At 56.2% G+C, this 21,860-nt stretch overlaps 1 protein-coding gene and 8 non-coding genes across 9 annotated transcripts; 8 read left to right on the forward strand and 1 right to left on the reverse strand.

Annotated features, from left to right (window-relative positions):
• Window positions 1-603: 603 nt before the first annotated feature.
• On the reverse strand, window positions 604-15,082 carry SLC3A2 (solute carrier family 3 member 2). The gene is made up of 10 exons (XM_075545570.1): window positions 14,867-15,082; window positions 5,315-5,758; window positions 4,822-4,995; window positions 4,148-4,242; window positions 2,764-2,832; window positions 2,602-2,660; window positions 2,295-2,475; window positions 2,066-2,209; window positions 1,169-1,264; window positions 604-1,054 (listed from the first exon to the last, which is right to left on the reverse strand). Exons 1-10 carry the CDS (start codon window positions 14,979-14,981, stop codon window positions 692-694), a joined length of 1,740 nt encoding a protein of 579 aa, XP_075401685.1. The 5' UTR covers window positions 14,982-15,082; the 3' UTR covers window positions 604-691.
• A 646-nt stretch (window positions 15,083-15,728) lies between these two features.
• On the forward strand, window positions 15,729-15,802 carry LOC142447583 (small nucleolar RNA SNORD26). The gene has a single exon (XR_012784257.1). It is a non-coding gene; the product is annotated as a small nucleolar RNA SNORD26 (small nucleolar RNA).
• A 294-nt stretch (window positions 15,803-16,096) lies between these two features.
• LOC142447582 (small nucleolar RNA SNORD27) lies at window positions 16,097-16,167 on the forward strand. Its single transcript, XR_012784256.1, has one exon. It is a non-coding gene; the product is annotated as a small nucleolar RNA SNORD27 (small nucleolar RNA).
• A 296-nt stretch (window positions 16,168-16,463) lies between these two features.
• LOC142447581 (small nucleolar RNA SNORD28) lies at window positions 16,464-16,535 on the forward strand. The gene has a single exon (XR_012784255.1). It is a non-coding gene; the product is annotated as a small nucleolar RNA SNORD28 (small nucleolar RNA).
• A 366-nt stretch (window positions 16,536-16,901) lies between these two features.
• LOC142447580 (small nucleolar RNA SNORD29) lies at window positions 16,902-16,966 on the forward strand. The gene has a single exon (XR_012784254.1). It is a non-coding gene; the product is annotated as a small nucleolar RNA SNORD29 (small nucleolar RNA).
• Window positions 16,967-17,132: 166 nt separating this feature from the next.
• Window positions 17,133-17,201, forward strand: LOC142447585 (small nucleolar RNA SNORD30). The gene has a single exon (XR_012784259.1). It is a non-coding gene; the product is annotated as a small nucleolar RNA SNORD30 (small nucleolar RNA).
• Window positions 17,202-17,404: 203 nt separating this feature from the next.
• Window positions 17,405-17,472, forward strand: LOC142447586 (small nucleolar RNA SNORD31). Its single transcript, XR_012784260.1, has one exon. It is a non-coding gene; the product is annotated as a small nucleolar RNA SNORD31 (small nucleolar RNA).
• A 184-nt stretch (window positions 17,473-17,656) lies between these two features.
• LOC142447592 (small nucleolar RNA SNORD22) lies at window positions 17,657-17,782 on the forward strand. The gene has a single exon (XR_012784265.1). It is a non-coding gene; the product is annotated as a small nucleolar RNA SNORD22 (small nucleolar RNA).
• A 2,091-nt stretch (window positions 17,783-19,873) lies between these two features.
• Window positions 19,874-20,064, forward strand: LOC142447373 (U2 spliceosomal RNA). Its single transcript, XR_012784101.1, has one exon. It is a non-coding gene; the product is annotated as a U2 spliceosomal RNA (small nuclear RNA).
• Window positions 20,065-21,860: the final 1,796 nt, after the last annotated feature.

Here is a 21,860-nt window from a genome sequence, read left to right on the forward strand (position 1 = left end):
TCACCGGGAGGCGTTCTGGTTGAAGAGCTGCATCCTGCCGCCTGCTCCCTCCCCTAAGAATCACCACAGCTGAGTCTGGCCTGTGGATTCCGTGACCCAACCGAGGAGCTGGTGAGCCGCGGGGAAAGGGCTGAGAGTGGAGGTATGTGTGACCTCTACCCCACAGGAATGAGTTTCTGGCAAACCTGGATCCTCATCCCTTCCCATGCAGCTGTAGCCCCCACTCCCTCCCCACCCCCCAGGGCCCTCCCAGAGAGCAGTCCCGAGGCACCAGTCTTGGCACCACCCCCCTCACTTCAGAACTTCCCGTGTCGGCTCCCTGAGGAGGCCCCCTCCTCTAGTGCCCAGCCCCATCGCGCCCCTGCTTCATGAGACTCATTAAAAACCAGAACACCCCAACCCCGTGCTCCTCCCCAAAAGGCCAATGACCTCTCAGCTGGAGGGCCGTGGACTCATCCCAGGCTCACACCTCTTTGCCGGTAGGACCTGGTTCCCTCGGATGAAGGAACACGGGAGCAGGAGCAGGAGGGCGTGCGGAACCTCCAGGCAGGCCCTTGGTGGGCAGGCCCAGGGGAGGCGAGAGGGAAAGAAAGACACCACACCTCGCTACGCAGGGCGACTTTTACTCAAACCCAGAACACACCTACCATCTGACAGTAAAAAAAGGGAGGGAGGGAGGGGCCGGGGAAGGTCAGGCCACGTAGGGGAAATGCAGGAGCACCCCCTCGTGGGGCTCCAGGTGCAGGTGCTGCAGCTCCAGGGAGTCTCCCTCCTGCCGGCCCGGCTGGGTGCTGAGCAAGAGTTCTGCCTTGGCTGGCAGGCCGGCACTGCTGGGCAGGTCAGCAGGCCCCAAGCTGGCCGAGGCGCTCAGGTCCCCAAAGTTAAGCACAACCAGAAACCGCTTGTTCTGGTCCCAGCGGCGGACGTAGGAGAAGAGGCCCGGTCCCGAGGGGAGCTCGAGAAAGTCCCCGTGCAGCAGGGAGCGCTCCTTGACGCGCTCACCACTCAGCTTCCGGAACACAGAGAGCAGGGACCCGGGCACGTTATCCTGGCCCTGCAGAGGGGGACAGGGTGGTGGTGAGGGCTGCCGGTCAACCACGAGCCCACTTCCTCCCCCTGCCCAGTGCCAGGTCTACCACCGCCCCCCCCCTCCCCCCCCGCCACCTACCTTCACAGTCATGTTGAGGTCTGCAGACCCAGAGCCTGGGCTGGAGGCGCTGGGGAAGCTGGATTCATTCCACAGCATGACGGGGGCCTGCTCCGGCTGCAGCAGTAGAAACAGGAATCAGAGAGGGCCTGGGGCTGACTCATGCTCCCCCTCCTGTACCTGAACAACCTTCTACAGAACAGGCCAGGCAGGCTCCTTCCTGCCTTCAGGCCTCGCACACACTGCTACTGCTCCCTCGGCCCCGAGGGCCTCTCCCAGACAAGGTACCCAGCCAGCAACCGGGGTCTTAGTGGCCACTCTCCTTCATAAAGCGCCCCTTACCCAGTCTCACCCACACCGGGAGTCAGTGTCAGCATGCTAAGTCACCTCACCCCACGACCTCCGACCCTCTGGGTCCCCATTGCTGGTCCCCCAGTGGCTGGCTCGCAGAAGCTGCCCCGAATTGTGGAACGCACGACTGACTACTCACTGCTTCTACAGATACCAGCTCGGGGCCAAGCTGCAGCTGACCAGCTAACACTCACCCCTGTGGTGTTACCCCCGCGTGGTCCTCACCCGCCTCCTCGCATGGCCCCCTCACTGAACTGGGAGCTCGGGAGGGTGCGGCCTCAGAGAACCCCCTGCTGAAGGCTGCCATGCTGAGGACATTATCAGGCGCCACGCATTCAAAACCATGCCACCACTCGTCCTAATCTCGGCCAAAACACGGAGCGTCCCTGAAGAGCCTATCACGACTACAGAGAGCGGAGAAAGCCTGCCCAGGACCACAGTACAGGCTAGGAATCCAACCCATGGCCAACTCAGGGCTCAGGCCTGCCTGCCTGCCTGCCTGCCACCACCCCATCTTCATCATGCCGACCAGGAATTCAGGGGTGCTGGGTGCGGAGGCAGCAGTACCTGTCCAGGAGGGATGGCAGCCTTCAGGCCAATCTCATCCCCATAGCTGAAGACGGGGGTCCCCGGCAGCGTGAAGAGGAGCAGCTGGTAGAGTCGGAGAAGGGAATCTGGCACAAAGGACGTCAGGAGGCCAGCCTGAGACACCTGCGGGGGCAGACACGCTGGTGAGGTCCCAAGTGCCCACGGGCCTTGGCCCTCCGCCCGTTCCCGCCCCCACGGCGGCACTCACGCTCCAGCTGCACCAGCGATAGCCCGTCGCGTTCAAGTACTGGGTGACCCGGAGCCGTGTGTTCTCCTTCGCCAAGCTGGGGCCCGACAGGTACGAGCTGGCCAACAGGAGGTCCTTGGTGGAGTTGAGCAGCTTCAGGATCTCCTGCAGGTCGGAGGAGTCCGTGCCTGCCATCAAGAGCCTGCAGAGAGGGCAGGGCAGCGGTCAAGGTGGTTGTAGTAGGAACAAGAGACTGCTGGTGGGGCCGGCGCTCCACCATGGGCTTCCCCCACCCTGGAGCTGAGTAAGGGAGGGGCCTGGCACCCACCTGTCTTCACTGAAGCTCTGGGTGATGTTCTGCCACTCAGCCAGCAGCGAAGATGCATCCTGGGTGAAGAAAGGGCAGTTGAGAACAGGCTCGCGACCAGGGCCTCTGTCCTCGGCCGGGCTCTGCTCCCCCCCCCCCCCAGAAGGACACAAAGACCCGTACCGTTAGATTCTCCACATCCCGAACCTGGAAGCCGTTCACGCCGGCCCTCAGCCAGAACTCCAGGGCATCCTGGGAGGGAGTCAGAGAAGGGAAGTCAGCGATCAATTTCGGGGGACTCTCTCTGGAGACCTGGGGCAGTCATTTCCGGGCCTGGGTCTCGGGCCCCCCAGCTCCACTACCAAGGTCTCAACCTCTGGATCCCCCCAACTCTAAGCTCCCATGGGGTCTCTGAGTGCTCAAGCACTTGACTTCTCCCTCAGGAGGGTTGCACACTGGGCTGCTAACCACAAGTCAGCAGTTTGAAACTGCCCGCCCTCTGGCAGGAAGACACGAGACTCTGCTTGTGTAATGAGCGGCAGTCCCAAACCCTTGAGGGCAGTCCGAGCCATGCTGTAGGGCAGCTGAGTCAGTATGGGCTCAAGGGCAGTGAGCTGTTTCAAGACACCCCCCCACCCCACCCCCCCACCCCCCGGCGGATCACAGGGTGACTGGCTGGACGTGATGAGGGACTGGATCAGAGAAGAGAGGAGCCATGCCCAGGAGCTGCACGACTCATGGGGTTCACTGTGTGTCAGCTTTAGGCGATGGCTCGCACTTTGACCCAGCTGTTGTCCTGGAGAAGTGACATGCGACAGGTTAATGCAGCTGAGGGTAGGGTGTCAGGGTCGGGTGTCACCTAGTCTGCTCCTGAGCACAACAGCATGAGGCACTGCCCTCGTGTCCTGCCTGGGCAGAGCCGTCTCCCTCCCACAAAGCAGCTCACGTAAAGTAATGGATCCCATGAGGCCGCACCAGTGTAGGGTAGTCCTAATCCCAATCCCCTGTGAGTGAGGAGGAGCCCAGAATCCGCTCTCTCTCTCTCTCTCTCTCCAGCCTGCAGTGGACTTTGAGCCTCTACTCTAAGGGAGACTGGAGACTAGACTCCTTGGGACTTCAAAGCCTCACTGACAAATCACACATGCTGGCGGACACCATTGTCTGCAGCCATAGGGGAGCCTGGAAAATGTACATAAAGTCTGGGCCAGGTTCCTGACATGAGGAAGCCCCCTCCCCCCTTGCGGCTCTACAGGGGGCCCCACCCTCAAGCACAGCAAACGCACACTGGGCAGAATTCCCAGAGAAGGGCTTCCTTGTCCAGTGGAAGGAAACCCATCTGGTTCAGAATGACATCCGAGAGCAAGTCCCTTCCAGCCACCGCCACCCTCCCGGTCAAGGAAAGGACGTGTGAGCGGAACAAGGAAATCAAAAGCGGCTGTCTGCGGCTGGCCTAGCCTTCCTGTGGAGGGAGGAAGGGTTCTCGTGGAATCCAAGAAGCCGGGGCCTCCACAGAAGAGCCAGAAGCTTGCTGACCCACATAACACGACGACCAACACCGACCGCTCACCTTCATCTTAGCAGCCACCATGTCAACCTGCGTGGAAAGGAACCACGAGTCCTGGCCCCTGTAGTTGGGAGTGAGGTCCAGGACGACTTGGATGCCTGAAACAATGGAGGCAGAGGCAGGTGTGAGGCTCCCGAGTTGGGGGCAAGGAGGAAACCAACCCCCACAGTTCTGTGGAATGTTTCCTGTCCATTTCTTGGTGGTGGGGGGGGGGGGCGTGGCTTGGAACTCCAACAAAAACCATTCCTTTGGAGCACAGCTGTGCGTGCGCACGGCAGGGCCTGAAGACCCTACGGGGCAGGGGTGAGGGGAGGCTGAATGATGGGGGACTGGGCGCCCCACTTGCAAGCCCAAGGGACCCTTTCAGATGTTTTTTTATAAAGAACAGTAAGGTGGTGTTCCATTGGGCTTTCTTCTTTAGAAGGAGCCACTGAGCTCACAAGAGCCTGAATTTGCAAACAAGGCACGGCAACCCCGGAATTCCATTCCATCAGGGGCTCCCTGTGCAGCCGAGCAGGAAGCCTCGGACTTGCTCATCTCCCAGGGCCACGCACTCCCCCTGCTCCACTAGCCCAGGATCCAGCCAGTCAGGAGTAACTGGATGAAAAACTCTTTCTGTCACCCCTCTGGCCAGAGACCAGCCTTCTAGCTGATTCCGGGCGAACTCTGGCACCTACTCTTTTTTTTGGCTGCCTCCAAGAGATGATCGAAATCTTCCTTGGAGCCCAAAGTAGGGTCGATCTGTTTCAGATCGGTACCAGTCACGTCATCCTTCAGGTTGATGTGAAGTGGGCCCAGCACAATGCCCTTTACCTTCAACGAGTTCAGGTAATCCAGTTGCCCCTCCAGGCCTGAAAGGGAGAGGCAGGTAGAAGTGAGGCACCCCTTCCCACCAAGGCCCCCCTCCCCTATCCTACGGCTGGGGTCGGTTGAAGGCGGCCCCATGACTCAGAGGCTGATGTAAGAGCGCTGCACATTGCATCTGAAACCAGCAGGTGGCATGGGGCACGTCCAGACTCAGAGCAGAGAAGGGGGAAGGGAGGGGGAGGCCTCGAAGGGTACGGAGAAGGGTGGAGGGAGAGCGGGCTGGGCGTCCTGCCCAGACTCAACCAAAGGGAGGGGTGAGGGAGGCGCAGGGGACCCCGGCCGCCAGGAAAGGCGGGCACCAACCTGCTAGGCGGCCCTTGTCCCCGGGCTGGAAGGCCTGGATGTCACCGATGCGGTAGAGGGCTCCCGTGTGCCACCACTTCTGCTGGGGCAGCGGGCGGCAGCGCGGGGCCTGCACGATGATGACCACCGCGCCGGCCAGCATGCCCAGCCAGCCAAGCCAGAAGAGCACCAGCAGCGCCCAGCGGGTGCGCACCCAGCCGGGGCTGCCGGCCACCTTGAGCAGCTCCTCCTTCGACAGGCCAGTGAACTTGGCGGCGGCCTCTGCCGCCTCGTCGTCGGCCACCTTGATCTTCACCAGGCCGTTCTTCTCGGCGCCGCCGCCCACGGCCATAGCCACGGCCACCCCCGACGCCGCGTTCATCGGCTGCTTCTCGGGGTCCAGCTCGCTCAGCTCCACCTCCTTCATGTCCACCTCGGCGTCGCGGCTCATGGCGGCGGGGGAACCTGGGCAGGAGGAGCGCGCTGCCTTCGTTCGTTCGTTCGTTCGCGGAGCGGCCGAGAGACACTGCCCCGAAGCTCCGGGCCCGCGGACTGAGGCCCCACCTTCCGCTCGCTGGGGGACTGGGAGAGGGCAGGGCGCGTGGGCCGGGAAGTAGGCCAGGGAGCCCCGCCCCGGCCCTTAAGGTGGACCCTTGGGGCGCTCAATCCCCGGGCCCGCTGGACGCGGGACGGCCTCCGGGGCGCAGTGGGGGCCTGCGGGGGGGGGGGACTATCTGCTCCTTATCTCTAACCGGTCTGCCCACCGGCCTGGGGCAACTCGAGGCCCGCCGCGCCCACGGGCGCCCAGCCACCTTTTCAGGTGGGCGGAGCCTGCGGCCTGCGCTGTGAAGTCAGGGTGGGGGCGGGGCTCGGCCCTCCCCCCCACCCCCAGCGCCGCCCACCTTTGGTCGCCGGGCCGGGCGGCGAACCCCCCCACCACCACCCCCCCCAATGGGCTTTCCTACGGTCCCGGCCACTTGCCGGCGGTCAGCCAGCCAGACTTCAGCTCCGCTTTCTCCCACTGGCCTGGGCCTCCGCTTTCCGGCCGGGCTGACTCTTTGCAACTTTTTAACTCCCAAGAATTCGCTCAACAAATCTTTATGGAGCGCCCACTACAGGCCTCTGCGCGTTTCGTTTTAAAGTAATTCTTCCCCGGTGAATTAGGTGAGGGCGTACATTTCGGACGGACGCGCATGGTATTAATCCACAACTCAAGCTTCTTTCAACCCCAGTGTCTGGCCCTAATCTCATCTCTTCTCCCCGCTCCTCCTTCGCCCAAGCCTACGGCTCTGCCCTCTTCTTCCTTCTCTTTGCGGCCCCCTCCCCTGGGTCGCCATCAGCTTGTTTCCTAGAGTCTGACAACCCTGGTTGGTTTGGTTTTTGCCTCTACAGTATGTGTCCGTCTGTGAAGAGCTCCTCTAACTCAGCATCGTGGGCCCCACGTCCATCCACGCCACCGCTGCCCACCGATTTCACAGAATCCTCTGACCCAGGCTTCTCCCCGATATGTTTGGGTCAATCTATGTGGGCAGGAGGGTTAAGGCAGGCGCCCACCTTTCTGGCTTCGGGAGGCCAGGGGAACTAGGAAGCAGGCACCAGAAGAGCCCGATGGGCAGTGTACTCTCCACTCTCCGGGAGAGGAGCTGAGGAATGTTCCAGAGGTGGGCCTCAGCTGGAGGAGGGGTCCTTCTTCCATAGACACTTCCCCCTGCATCTTTCTGGGGCTCTCACACATCACTCTACTCCCCCAGGAGCCCCCCCCCTCCGCGGGGGCCGCTGTGTACTGAGGAGGCTGCTGGCCTGACCACCAGCGAGGCCCAGGGCAGAGAGTTCCTTAGGCATTACCATGCTTAGAATCGGCCACTGAAAACCCAGATCCCGGCTCGAAGGCACCTCCCAAGCACCCCAACAATGGACCCAAGCACCCCAGAATCGTGAAGGTGGTGGAGAACCAGACATTTCATTCTGTTACATGGAGGCCTGCCCCGAGTCAGCGTCAACTCCACCTCACCTACCAACCCAGGTCACTGGGTTCCCTGCACCTCCTCATTACTGTGCTTTGCTAGGCCTGAAGACCACTCCCCAAAGGGCCCTGGGCAGATGGCAAGTGGGGCCAGGGCAAGGTTCTCAAGGGGTTCCTCAGACACCAGCTGGGTTGTTTTCAAAGAGCTGAAGGCAGTGGCTCCTCCTCCCTCTACCTGGGCCGAGGCCAGGAGGGCTGTCTGTGTATTTGGGAGAGAGTAGAAGCCAAGATCGGAAGGAATGGCAGATAGGAAGCGGTGCCAAAGGAGGGCAAGGGCTCACCCTCTGCCTAGTTCTTCAGTCGCCCAAAGCTAGAAGCCCACCTTCACCCCTGCCTTGCTAGACCCAAGACCTCGGGGAGAAGAGGCGAGTGGCAGAGACGGGGTTAGACCAGTGGTTCAGAGAAGATAAAAGGCCCACAGTGCCCTGGACACAACAGATAAGAAGTGCCAACCAGCCCTCGGAGCAGACGTGATCCCCAGTCTGAAGGCTCCAGGCTGAAAACCACGGGGTGCAAGTTCCCCTTGAGAGGGACCCACATAATACCCCCTAGGAGCACTTCTCATCCACCCCTCCCCAGCCCCCAATGCCTCTCGCAGGGAAGCTAGCTACCTCTCACTCACCCCACTGTTGAAGGCCATTAAGACAGCCTTGAAACGGCTGAGAAGTCTCTGACCTATGTGTCAGTGTTCGCTGATTTCTTGTGACTTTACGCTTTGAAGACTGCGAAGAACAAGGACAAGAAAGTATGCAAGGTCTGGAAAACAGGTTGTTTAATTTTCTCAAGGATGTCTAGCTTGGCTGAAGATAGAGTTGCTGTGTGTATCAAATGTGCTTGCTTAACGAAGAGATCATTAATCCCGGGTTGTTTCTGCATGGATATAAGGAGTGTGTCGAATAAACTCCATCAGACTGTTGCCCCCCAGTACTTTCTGTCTCTTTTCCTTAATCCTCACTCCCCCTTTCAGGACTGTTCCACTCGTTGTCTGGCTCCGACACCCCACCCTCTACCTCAGCGACCTGTGCTTCACCCGTTCTCCCACTGTGCACCCATCTCTGTCCATTTGCTCCTGACCGTCCCTGTCCGTCTTTGCTGGCACTCTGGCGACCCTTTGGGCTGCTCACTGCAGGGTGGGCAGTTGAAACGACCAGGTGGTCCTGGGGGAAAGACAAGCTTTCCAGTCTCGTAAAGAGTTCTAGTCTTGGGAACGCACCGGAGTGCTCGCTTCTGCCCTGTCCTGTAGGGTCCCTACGAGTGGAAACCGACACTGCGGCAGTGAGTTTGTTTCCTCTGTCTCTCTGCCCTCCCAGACAAGCTCCCTGTGGGAGCCGACCACAGACACAGACCGGGCTGCTCAGGGGCTTTTGTAAAAGGTTAAACCCTGACACTTCCCTTCCAGATGGCAACAGTATCGAGAAGACAAAGAAGGAACATATTCAGTCAAACTGTATCAAGGTGACGGGGTTTGTACGCGACAAGGTTTCTAAGTGTTCAACAGGAAGCAAGACAATAGACAACCTGTGGGGGGGGGAGGCGGTGACTGGACACAAAGGCCAGACAGAGGGGTCGGCAAGCCTCAGATGGGACAACTGGGAAGCTGCATGTGTGCTCTGCACCGTGCAAACTAAGCCTTGGGGAGAACGGAAGGCTGAGGCCACCATTATAAAAGGTCACACGCAGAAAAATCACTCTCCCGGAGCAGGGGTGGGGGGGGCAGGAAAGGAAGGGCGGGTAAATTACCAACCAGAAGGGAGACGACCCTGTGACCCTGTAACGAACAAAGCTGAACTGTTCCTTGGGGCTTCTGAGGCTGTCCATCTTTCCTGGAGAAGACAGCCTCCTTTGTCCTGTAGAGAAGCCGTCCCTGCAACCAAGGGCCCAATCCTGAACCCCTGGCACTCCCAGGATGCCCTCCCTCCCTTGGGTCTACGGGGAAGCCCTCCAAGTGGGAAATCAGCGAATAAAGGATGGTCAAAGGCAACTGAAGTCAACAAGGATCTTTACTTAGGGTGAGATGTATCTGTGGTAGAGCACACAGGGAATAACATTGTTGCAATTTCTTCCACCACCACACACCTGAGGAAACCAGCGGCTGGGCCAGGAGGATCAGGACCAGTGTCGGGGACACCAGTCAACTGGCATAGCATGGCCCACATAAGGCAGGTGGGTGCCTGGGAAGTGCCTTCCAGCCCTGCGCTGGCTGACATGCCGTCGTGATCTGTGGGCTTTCAGTGGCTGATTCTGGGAAGCCTCGTCCTAGGATGGTAACACGTGTGAAACCCTCCGCCCTGGGCCTCGCTGGTGGTCAGGCCGGCAGCCTCCTCACCACACAGCGGCCCCCGCGGGGTGGGGCTCCTGGAGGAGACTGCCCATTGGGCTCTGCTGGTTATCTGAGATCCAAAGGGCTGTGTCTGCCCAGGGACTAAGTTCACGAAGTTAAGGAGGAGGAGGCCTGGGCACAAGAGCCACAGGGAGAAGGTGAGATACGCTGTGAGGAGCGCCCGGAATGAACCCTGTGAAATGGCCTTGTTCTGTTAACCTTCAGGACGAAGGTTAAACACACTGATAAAATGTCAGCTTGAGGTGGTCAGGCTGGGGCGGGCAAAGGGAAAAAGGCCCAGAGGTCAAGAATCCCGCCAGGCATTGGTTTGAGGGCGCTCCGCCTGGGCGGGGGAGGGGCCCTGAGGCAGGTGGTCCAGTGGACACCTGTGACTTCGTCCCCTAACTGATGAAGATTCCTTGACTTTAGCCAGAAGGTAGGAAGTCATCCACCCAAGGTGCTCTCTTCACTGGGGAGCTGAAAGTGGGAGGGAGACAGGAAGAAGGATGGACGGACACACATGCCAAGGGAGCCAGACAGAGCAGTCGGGCTTGGTCTCTAAAATACCAGTCTGACAAGAAGTCTAGAAGATTCTATTTGGAAAATGGCTGCTGGCTCAGGGGGAGACCGAGCCTTTAGAGGTCAGGGTGCAGCTGACGCCAACCACAGGATTGGTGGTTGTCATTTGAAGATCCGCTGTGGGAATAATATTTAAAGACCCGGCTATCTTAGTGCAGGGGGATGGGTGTGAGGAAGGGGGGGGCGGGGTATAATAGGATGGGGAGAGTCAAAGAAACCTGAGACTATGTGTGTCCCTGTAGTCACCATTCCAGCCGGGAAAAGAACTCACCCCTGTGGCTCAATTTTCAACCGAGCAAAAGGCAGGTAAGTCTACAGGGGGAACTCCTTGGACTAGCCAACCCCAGAGGGCAGCCTGTACCCCGGGGCAGAGGGCAGAGAAAATGCAGCCCGTGCTATGAGGAAGCAGGGATGGCAATCAACGAGTATGAATTGTTCACTGGAAGACTGGTTTGCTTTGTAAACCTTCCAAACAAAAAGCTAAAAGAATGCAGACAAAACCATGACAGGAGCCAAGAAGGTGAAATGCCCCCTCTGAACGTCTCTGGAACTGAAATGTTTGGGGCAGAAAGGACAGCACCTCAGCCACACCCCATTCTCTCCCAGGTAATCCAGGATTTAAAGGGGACCATCAGAGATGTGTCTCCCGGTGTTTCCAAGACTGGAACTCCTTACAAGGGTAGAAAGCCTCAACTCTCTCCCAAGGTGCAGATGGCGACTTTGAACTGTTGACCTTGCAGTTAGCCCTCAAATAAGTAACCACTGCACTGCCAGGGCTCCGCCCCACCCTAGAAGCAACCACTGCCATTCACAAGAGGGTGAAAGGCAGCCCGTGGAGTGGGAGAAAAGACTTGGAGACCGTCTATCTGATAAGGGTTTCATACTCTGATATTAACTCTTAAAATTCAACCAAAAGATGAAGAACCCGATGTTTTAAAAAATAGGCAAAAGTATCCAAAGTATTTCTCCAAAGACGCACATGCCCAGTAAGCACATGAAAAGATACTCAATGCCATCAAAGACATGAAAACTAAACCCCAGTGGGGGGGGGCAGAGGGAGGGAGCAGATAAATTCTACAGGGAGCTGGCTACAAAAGCAGCAGGCCTGGCAGTGAAGGGGTTAAGTGCTGGGCTGCCAACAGTCAGCCAGCAGTTCAAGACTACCAGCCAGGACAAAGACCAGGCTCTGCGCCTAGCCTAGCGGAGTGAGTCTGGAAGCCCTGTGCTCAGAATTTCCTCAGGTTACCAGACAACGCGTTTGCTGGTGGAGATTGCAGACTGGCACAAGCAATGTAAACGGAATGTAAAATCACTGTCAGACACAGCCGGGGTCTGGGAGAGCCTGCCACCCTAGCCAAAGACAGAGAGAGACAAGGTTGATTCGAGAAATTCTAAGTTGATTCCTGCAGGAGTGTGCAGAAGGAAAGCAGTCAGGTCCCTCCCAAACCCCCCAGAGCTGTTTCAGAGTTCTGCCCTGACCCCCCACAAGTAACAGGGCTTTTATTACTATTATTACAATGATTATAGATTAGCAGGTTTTTGGTTTATACATATAATGTCCTAAGAAAGTAGATCCAGTGCTCCTAAGAAAATTAGCTACATCTGCCTTTCTCCAGGGGCAATTCGAGCACCATCTCCTGGTTTCAGGAACCCTTGTTCACCTTCCGGAGTCAGGAGCTCTCCATGATTAAACCTAAGAGGAATTTACTGCAAGGACGAGGGAGGCGTGGTGGCGACTGCTACATTTTGGATTTTTCACAAATGAAATCTTACATTGTTTCATTTCTGGTATTTTGAGTTTTCACCTCACTCTCACAAGGGCAGCGCAGCTCCTCAGAAAGTTGACACCATCGAAATACCAGAGGACCCAGCCGGTCGAATCTTCCACGAGGACTGACAGCAGGAAACTCGGGAATGCTCACAAATAGTCACAAAGGCCAAAAGGTGGAAGTGCCCATCAGCGGAGGAACAGACCAAATGTGCCCTATCTGTAACCCCGGCCTCACTTACCTGCTAACCTAACTCACCCCATGTTTTCCCTTACCCTCCTCTTCAGGCTCTGGAATTTTTACAACTTTCGGCAATGCCCAGAGGGAAGCCTATTTCCTGAGAGAGCCAAGATAACTCTGATAATCATTCCCAAAGCAGAATTCCAGCTATCTATGTTAACAGAGGCATCCTGGATGGCCCTCACCTCATTGTCCTGCTTGATCAACAATAGCATCCTCTGATGATCCTGAAACCAGAGAGGAAGCCACACATGGGTCCCTAACTCCCCCCTCCCCCCTCTGTGAATTCCAACGTTAAAAGAATATAATCTCTTTAGTTAGGAACTGATGCTTCTGGAAGTTCTGATACAGGCAACCAGGTGGAGGAACCTTGAAATACGGCACTGGAAATTACTCAGACACAAAAGGAGAAATACTTCAAGAGCCTAGTTACAGACAAATGTCTAAAGACAAAAGCTTATTGTGGTCACCAGGTGGGTGGGTGGGTGGGGGGGACAGAGCTTTCTTTTTCAACCCTTACTACATTGGACAATCGCTTCCCTGTGTTCTCAGTCCCTCAAGGAGCCCCCAGATCTAAGGGTTAGGTCCTAATTCGCTCACCTTCAAGCAGCTCTTATTTCTAACCATCTGAAATTATTCCTGTCATCCTGCAATCCCTCCAGTGCCCTCACTTCCAACTCTGCATTGGCCCCAGAAGCAGGGGGCAGCTGGCTTTTCTTTATCTCCCCACCCTCCATTCCATTCTCGGGCCAGATGCCTCACTGTCCTAATTATACACTCCATTTACAGAGCCCAGGGGCTCCACCACCACATACTTCGCTAAGCCAGTCCAAACTGGTCCAAGTGTTGCAGTTCTTGCCTGCCCACCCCCTGCCCCTGCCCCCACTTTCTGCTGGTGGAGCAAAAAGTATGCATGCGCCAACCAGAGATGACAGAGCTCAAAACTCTTAAATACCAGAGCAAGAACGGAACCAGACAACTCAACTCCAACATGCCCAGATCCTGCTCAAACTCGCGGCCACGCGGCCCCTTCCAACCATGCCCCCATTCCTTTCTTTCCCCTACCCCCCATTTCTAACAAAGGTTGTGGTACTACCCCTTCACACTGCCCGCTGCATCCTGCTGCTGTAGACTGAACTGCATCAACAACTATTGAGGGACACCCCAAATCTCAATTTCACACCTAACCAGTGCCCCCCCTTTTTTTCCTTTCTTTTTTTTGGATTCCTTGCACATGTCCCTCAAGTCGCAGGGTCTTCATAACACCCACAGTATCGATGTTGGTGGCCACCACAGTCCATTCTGCGGCAAACAAACTCCACACCATAGGCCCCCCCTGGAACTGCCCTGTAGTCCTTACCAGAGTCGATCGCCAGCTCTTTCCACCCAGAGCTGGGTTCAGACTGCTGGTCTGTGGGGCTGCAGCCAGGCACTTCGCCGTTGCACCCCCAAACCTACTGAAAGGTTCTTTCTCTTCACAATCCAGAAGATTCACTCACGGCCATGACTTGGTAAGACTCATACCAACCCGAGAGGGCAGTGGTTCTCAACCTTCCTAATGCCTCGGCCCTTTCATAGTTTCTCTTATTTTCGTTGCTACTTCATCACTGTCGTTTTGCTCCTGTTATGGATCCAGCGACCCCTGTGAAAGGGTAGTGTGATCCCCAAAGGGGTCACGACCCACAGGTTGAGAACGGCTTATCCTATCCTACAGGACTAGGCAGAACTGCCCCTGTGGGTTTCCCAGGCTGCACCGCTTTACAGGAGTCTAGAGCCCGCGTTTCTTTTGCAGAGGGGAGGGTTTTGAACTGCTGACCTTGCAGTTAGCAGCCCAACGCTTATTGGGCACTTTCTTCCACAGAAGGAGACGCTTCCAGCAAGCAGTGCCTCCTGCAGCCAGACGGGGTCAGGGCGGCTCCGCAACTCCCACTGAAGACCTCAGGCAGCTCCCGCAGGAGGGCGCTTGCTTGGGCACGGTGACCGGCTAACGGTTAAGGGTTTAACTGCCACCCTAAAAGCTGGTGGTCCGAACCCACAACCCCATACTGCAGTTCCACTCTGGGTCGCCCAGAGGAGCAATCGTTCGGGGTGGGATGTCCGTCTGATAAGCAGTTAAGTACCAGACTACTAACCTAAAGGCTGTCAGTTCAAATCCACCCAGAGCTGCTCGGGGAATGGCCACAGCCCCTTGAAACCCCTACGGAGCTGCCGTTCGAGCGCGCACACGCGCACACGCGCACACATGCACACGCGCACACACGCACACGCGCGCGCACGATGGAAGCCCACTGGTTACGGTTTTTCGGTTGCGTAACAAAAACAAAAATGCAAGGATGCTGCTTTCTGCCTGGCACTGCTGGGCAGTGGGGATCCAGGGATGGATTCCCGACGAGGCCCGGAGCCCAGGGGCTTCCGGGGAGAAAGAAGGGCGCGGTGGCAAAGCCAGGTGTCTCCGCGTCCCGGTTAACGGGTTGGCCTCCTGACGCCGAGACAGCAGCTCGCGTCGCTCTCCTCAGAAGATGCGGCGGATTCACTGACAGGGGGTGCTTACGCCGAGATCTGGTCCTCGGCACCGCTGCAGCCCCTTGTGAGGGCCTCCCGGTCCCCAAACGGCCTCCGCGCGCTCCCCGGCGGCCCCGTACCTGACGAGTCGCCCCCCGCGCTGAGACTCTGGTCCGGGGGCCCGCGGTGGGCGCCGGGCGGCGGTGGCGGGGCCGCCACGCCTTCGGCGGGAGGCTCCGGGGGTGCGGGGTCCATGGGGGTGGGCTCTCCACAGGCTGCGAGAGCGCGCGGGAAAGGGAGGAAGCCTGCAGGCGCGGGAGCCCGGATGCGCGAACCCGCGGGGATTCGGTTATATGAGGGGCGCGGGTGGGGGGGCGTGGGCGGACACCACCGCAATGCGCACGCGAGCGCTCCCCTAGGGCGCATGCGCGCCTGTTTCCCGCCGCGAGTGCGAGCCGCGCGCGCCGGGTCCCCGCCCTCCGGGGACAAGCCGTACCCACAATTCCGCGGGCGCGTACTCCGTCTCCGTGTACGCGTGCGCGGCCCACAGCCCCGCCCCGCATCCCAGGAGCCTCTGCGCGACGGTATTTAAGCGCCTTCCAGCGCGCCCTCGGCCTCGTTCCTCCGGCTGCTTTCGGTACGTGGTGTCTTCGGGGTTCGCGCTTTGGGGGTCCTCCTGGGGGAGCATGCCGCCTTCTGCACTGCTGGAGCGGCGGGTGGCCGCGGCCCTCTCGGTGATGAGGACCTTCTCACAGACCTGTACTGAGCGTTGTGAGGACAATTTGACTCTGAGCACGCGGGGCCTGCACCCTGATGGCGGCCGCGGTGGTTCCCCGGGCGGAAAGGTGGCGCGCGGCCCCCGCTGCTAACAACCGCTCTGTGCTCCGCAGGCGGAGGCGCGCGCGCGGGGCGCCGGCGGGGCGAGGCGAGGCGAGGCGTTGGCGAAGGTCAGGAGCGCGGGCTCGCTCGGTGGCGGGGTGGGGGCGGGGCCCCTGGGCCGTGCTATGAGGATGATCTCCAACTGAACTCTCTCTTTCTGATGCGCCAGTGGGGACCAGTTGAAGCTTCTGAGTAGCTCCTCCGGCGACCCGCGCCGCGCGCGTGGCAAGGCTGCCCGGCACCCACGTGGTGGGAGCTCCCCGCGTTGGACGCGGGCACTAAAGGGGCCGTGGGCCCTCCGTTTTTCAGATGTGCACCCCGGAGGAGCCCATGGCGCGGTGGATGGGATGTGGGCAATGCAGACCCGGGGCCTCCAACCAGCCCCCCTGACGCTGCTCCCCAACCCACGCGCCGACGAAGCTCCAGGTAGGTTCGTGGTTTGCCCCTTTGGGGAGCAGGGCATTTTCCTGTCGGAGTTTCTCGGGGCCCGTTTTCCGTGATGAATGTAAACTGACAAGCATATGACTGAGTCTTGAAGTGATGTCATCTTCTTACTGAGAAAAGCCCGGGCTACTCTGGGGTCTTCACGGTGATTCCATTTCGAATTGTTGCCTTTACCTAATGGCGTCTCTTCTCTCCCCAGCACCTCACTACCAATCCTGATGAATCCAAAAGCTTCAGGGTGCATGCAGGTAATTGATTGTCCGCATGGGAACTTAGGGGGTGCTGCCTCCCCACGTGCCCTGGACGTGATTGACTCACCTGTTATCTTGGTCTTTCTGGAATATTTTCCTGGAGAGGGAGAGCCAAGCAGTCCAGTTGGTTTGGGAAGAGGGTGCACCCCATGCACAGGTCACTGTCAGATGATTTGAAAACAGTGCTGACCCTCTGTGAGGTGTGACAACATAGCATGTTAGAGTTCTGATGGCAGCTAGCTGACGAGAGAGGTTTTCTTCTGCTCTGATCTTTTACAAAAGAGCGATTTGCCCTCCTTCCCCAGGTGGTCCGGTTAACACCGCATTCATGGGTCTCAGGTAAGTGCCTGCCTATTGTCTGGGTTAAGTGTGAGCTGCCCTGGTCCTGTTTTGTAGTGAGCTCACTGGGTAGGGGGAGGTGGCTGGAGAGGACCTGAGGTCTTAGAGACTGGTGGGCTGGGATTGTTGTGGATGGATGCTGTTCTGATTTGAGTATTTTTTTAATTTAGATGAAGCTCGTGCCTGGCTACCAGTGAAAGGGCTCCAGCCTCAGAAGGTAAGTTGCTCAAGTTGTTTGGGGTTCGGGCGGCCACCTCAGCTGTTTCAATGATGACTCAAACTAGCTCACTATGATTTATAATGAAAACAAGTGAACACCTGAGAAACTGGCCGAGGGCTGAGGCGGCATCCTGTGGAAGGAGCTGTTCACCCATGCTTGTCTCTCTTCCTAGGTTCTGCGCACTGGCACCTGGGTAAACCTATTGGGTGAGTAGCTTTGTGTGTGTGTGTGATCCCCATGCACGCAGTGAGATGGGAGCCTCAGCAGGGCCTTCCGTATGATGATTGACATGGAATCTCGTTCGGCTGATGACTTGCTGTTGAGACTGGAAATCTGATTATCTGTGAAAGTACACTTAGATTGGACACTGAGCCCGCTCTTTGTTGCACTGCTGATTTACGTTCTCTTTGTTGTTGCAGGTGCATCATCTACCTGCAGCCCTGGCCCGTGAGGTGAGTGCATTGCATATTTATAAACTTGGGGAAGGGGTGCAGTTGGTACTACAAAGCTATGTAAGGTACCTAAGACTTTCTGGCAACTGCCTGCTCACCAATGATGAGCCGAATACCGCCCCAGTCTGAGCACTGTGACTGACAGGTATTTCTGAGCCATGAGCCTGCCTTGCCAGTTGACACTGAGTGGGGAGGGAGCACGGGTTTAGGCATTTTGATGAACAGAGACTTCATGCACGGTTTTCTTCTACAGGAAGGAAGCTTTTGTGAAGTTCCTCCACAGCCCCAGTCTTGATCAAAGGTTTGCATTATGACTTTACTGTTTGCTGAGCCTGGGTAGTAGATCCCCAGTGAGGAAACAATCACATGTCTTACCTCCTGTCCTAGCCCCAGAACCTGAAAAGGTGAACCCACTGGGGCTGGCTGGGGGAAGGGAGGAGAGCCTGTTCCAGAAGGAACTGTCTGAGGGGTCATGGGATCCATGCACACAGGCCAGGAAAGAGGGGAGAGCCCCCACTGAGAACAAACTGTTACAGGTGATGAAGAGGAAGATAAATTCTTGGAGAAGAGGAAGGACAAGCTACCTTTAACCAGTAGGTATTAAAGAGACAGATTTGTTTCATGAGTTTGATGCTTAATTGCAAAAAATGCCTTGAAGCAGGCTTTTCAATGCTATTATTTCTTTTCAGGAACCAGCTCTTGATGTCCAGAAGCACACAAATGATGGGCATCTGTTTGTCTAAATAAAGCCATTCTCCTACCTACCTTGTGTATGTGCCTTTTTGTGTGGTCTTTATAGCAAATCACGATTGATTTGCCAATAGGCTTTTAAGAAACATTTTTATTGGAGGCTCATGACAACACATGTATGAGTTGTGTCAGCACATCTGTGCCTTCATTTCCCGGCAGAGTTCATGGGGGTGTGCACTAGATAGTTTCCTGCAAATTAATCAGTTTTCACCCTGAAACCCCATGAGCTTTTCCAAGTTCTAGTGTCTTCGAGTTATTGTCAAATTAACCCCCTAGCAGCTGAGAAAAAGTGGGGCATCTACTCAAGCCCAAAAGGGCAGGGGTTGCTCTTCAAAAAGGGTTCTCTGCCAATCCCTGAAGGAAGATAGGGACTCAAGCCTTTGAGGGTGGGTCCAAAGCTGCTTTCTCCAGAGTGGCTAATACTTAGTGACTGCTGGAGTTTGGACCTGGTCCTTACGAGCTTAGCCAGCCTAACAAATGGGTGGGGGAGGACTGGCAGGGTGTGCCTACATGGGGGCCAATGAACGAGCAAAAAGACTGGTACATCAGTATGCCAATGGCCTGGGCCATCTGACGACAGCCACCAGCCCTGTCCTTAGCCAGGTGCTGAAGCCATCACCAGCAAAGTTTAAATCAAGATGTGGAACGGGCAATATGGAGAGATTTGTAATGTGGGGAGGGGGGGGGTGTACACTGGGATGAGATTTGTCTCCAGTTTCCTCTGCCCTGCCCCCACCTCCCAGCCATTCAAGTACAGACCCTGACCAGAAGTTGCCCCCTGCCGCCCACCCCACACCCAGTCACAAGCCAGGTCCTGTCCCAAAACAAGTGCCAGGGCCTTGTCTTTATTACTAGCTGCTCAGTGACATTCTGGAAGTGATGCGGAAAAGAAACCCGCCCACAAAGGTGACCTGGCCAGAACGTAGCCGCCCCTCCAGGGGCTATAGGTCAGGGCTGATGCCACTCTCCTTCCCCCACATCCACGCGTTGTCGAGACCTGTACTCCACAGGGATTGTAAAGGCTGGCTTTTAGTCAGCTATTTTAAGCAGACCTTTCTTCTATGGTGTCGAGTTGGCCAGGGACGCCGTTAGCACTTAAGCACTGCGCCACCAGCTCTCCTGGAGATACAAACCGAGGCCAGTAGATGGTGCTCGCGGGTCGGGGAGAGATGCGAAAGGATGGCAGGGAACCAGCATCAGAAAGGTCCACCTTCGCTGTCAGCTCCGCGCCCGCGGGTGGCCACTGGACTCCCCCACTGTTCTCCAGTCCACAACTACCCCCAAGAGATGTGCCTTCCTACATCCCACTCATCAGGGCTAGGAAGTGCGCCTGGAGTCCGGAATCCCACCCCAACTGCCCTCCAGATACGTTCCCCAGAGAGGAACGCAGTCACTGGCCCCGTGAACGGCCTTCCTGGGGCTGCAGTCGCGTCCGAATGCGCCGGGCTCCCCCGGCATTCCCGCAACGACAATTCTAGAGTCCAACGCCACTCCCTAGGTCCAAAAGGACGCCATCCGGGGATTGATATCACGTGTCGTATATGGGCCAATCGCAAGAAAGTTTCGAGACCAGAGGGGCGGGTCTATGCAAATTAGACACGGAATTATAACGAGCGAGTCAGCAATCAAAAAGACCCCCAGTTTAAGCTGTGTTCATAAAATTTTCCCAACTGTAACGACGTGAAAATGATCAAAAATTCATTATAAAAAATATTGCTCATGGAAAAGTGATCTATTCGTATGCCAATCGAGTCACCATAACTAAGAAAGGTATGATGATGATGGGGCTGGCTGAGAAACCAGCCTGTCGGTATCGCTTCTCGGCCTTTTGGCTAAGATCAAGTGTAGTATCTGTTCTTATCAGTTTAATATCTGATACGTCCTCTATCCGAGGACAATATATTAAATGGATTTTTGGAATTAGGAGATGGAATAGGAGCTTGCTCCGTCCACTCCACGCATCGACCTGGTATTGCAGTACCTCCAGGAACGGTGCACTCCCCTCGGGGAGTACAACTGATGGTTCAAAGAAAGACTTGTGTTTCACTTTTGCTTTCATGGTCTCTACATTCTGATTAGATGTAAGTCGTTCACGAGCTTTCATTGTTAGCTTTAGTGTAGGTGACAAGCTTCTGGCTACTTTTTAACTCCACAGATGTTACTTTAACCCATAGGTCTTTAATCTTATTTTGTTCATGTCCCTCGATTGCCTGATCATAGTAACTTCCAGTTTGTTTAAATGTAAAACAGCTACTTTGTGTTTCGTTGTGGAGAGCCGCTATAGTAGTCACGGCCAACTTGTGTGTGTCTTGAGGGGAAGAAGGATGTCTACCTAGCAGATTCATTCGGCAGTTGTAGTGCCGGTTTCATTTTTGTAATAAGCCGGCAATAAGACAGCCTGAAGACCTTAGTTGTGGTCACACCAGGCTGATTTTACGGGATCCCTACAGGAAGCCACGTGCTTAGGTGAGCAGCCCCCACCCCAACTTCCCAGAGACACCGCATCCGCAGATGGTCCTGTCCCGTCACTGGTTGCCGTCCGTCCCCACGTGTACCTGCGCTTCCTCGGTCCCTTCTCTCCTTAATTTGCTTGGAGCAATGCTACCCCTTTAGTTTCCTATGGTTCATTGCTCAAAGGAACCATCGCTCTCCGGTGTGATTGTTCTCCTTGTAGCCCTACCTGTTTTTTGGTGGAAAGGAGATTTCTGGGAGTGGGTTCAGACTAAGGACAGTTGTCAGGGCTCCCACTCGGGGCAGTGGCTCTTAAAAATGAATGTGAATTCTAGTCTCTGCCCCTTTCTCCCACTGTACCTGGTCCTTTGTTTTGTGATCATGGTTAGTTTTTAGTGGCTGAGCCAGGCAGTACTTATTTCTTGGGTTAGGCCCAGTTAACTAAAGAAGCAAGTCCGGTGACATACATGTCCATGAAAGCGCTTTATATCAGGAAGTAATTACATACACAAGCCCAGTGCGAGTCCATAAACCCATCTTCAGAGGCAGGAACATCACAGGCCGGTGGGTACAAAGTGGACCCGAAGTTGGTGAAAACCTGCCAGGGCAGTGGTAGGGACTGTCCCAGCAAGCCGGAAGGCAAAGGGGCCCAGAGAGGGGGGTTCCCAGTCCCACCCTCACCCCCAAAGATGCAGTGTGACCTGATTGCCAGGTGGGATCCCACTTCTACACGTTCTTTCATCTTCAAGTTGACACAATATCATCTAACGACCATAGTTCTGGACTCGGGTCCATGGAGACTGGCCTGTGTGGTCCATTAGTGTCTTGGACTCTGCTTCCTTGGGTTTCTTCCGTCTTTGTTCTGAATGGGGAAAGACCAGTAGCTGGGATTTAGATGTTCAGTCACAAGCTTTGAAGACCCCCGTTGCTGCTCACTAACGCAGACTATTGTCTTTGTGGACGGTGCTGCACCAATGTTTCCTCACTGTGGTCCCTAGCACTCACTGTCTATGTTTCAGATTGTGAAATACCTGGGAGGTATTTAAGAGGTCTTCATGTCTTTGCCTCCTGTGCATCATATTATATAAAACACACCCACCTGTGAGCTCCAGCCCCACATCCGGATGGGTCCTAAGGGATTGGTTGTGTAATTGAAGTGAAGTAATTAAGAGACAGACAAAAATTGGGGCGTGCTGACCTCCATGATGTCAGGGACCAGGTGCAGTCAGGAGAGAGAGGGTATAATGTATTCTCATGAGCTTATATAATCTTGGGCATGCAAGCCCAAATAAGCACATACGTAACAGGAAGAGGGTATATTAGGTTGTATAATGAGGGAACATACGTG

The sequence above is a fragment of the Tenrec ecaudatus genome, chromosome 4 (assembly GCF_050624435.1).
Source record: "Tenrec ecaudatus isolate mTenEca1 chromosome 4, mTenEca1.hap1, whole genome shotgun sequence".
Lineage (NCBI taxonomy): Eukaryota > Metazoa > Chordata > Mammalia > Afrosoricida > Tenrecidae > Tenrec > Tenrec ecaudatus.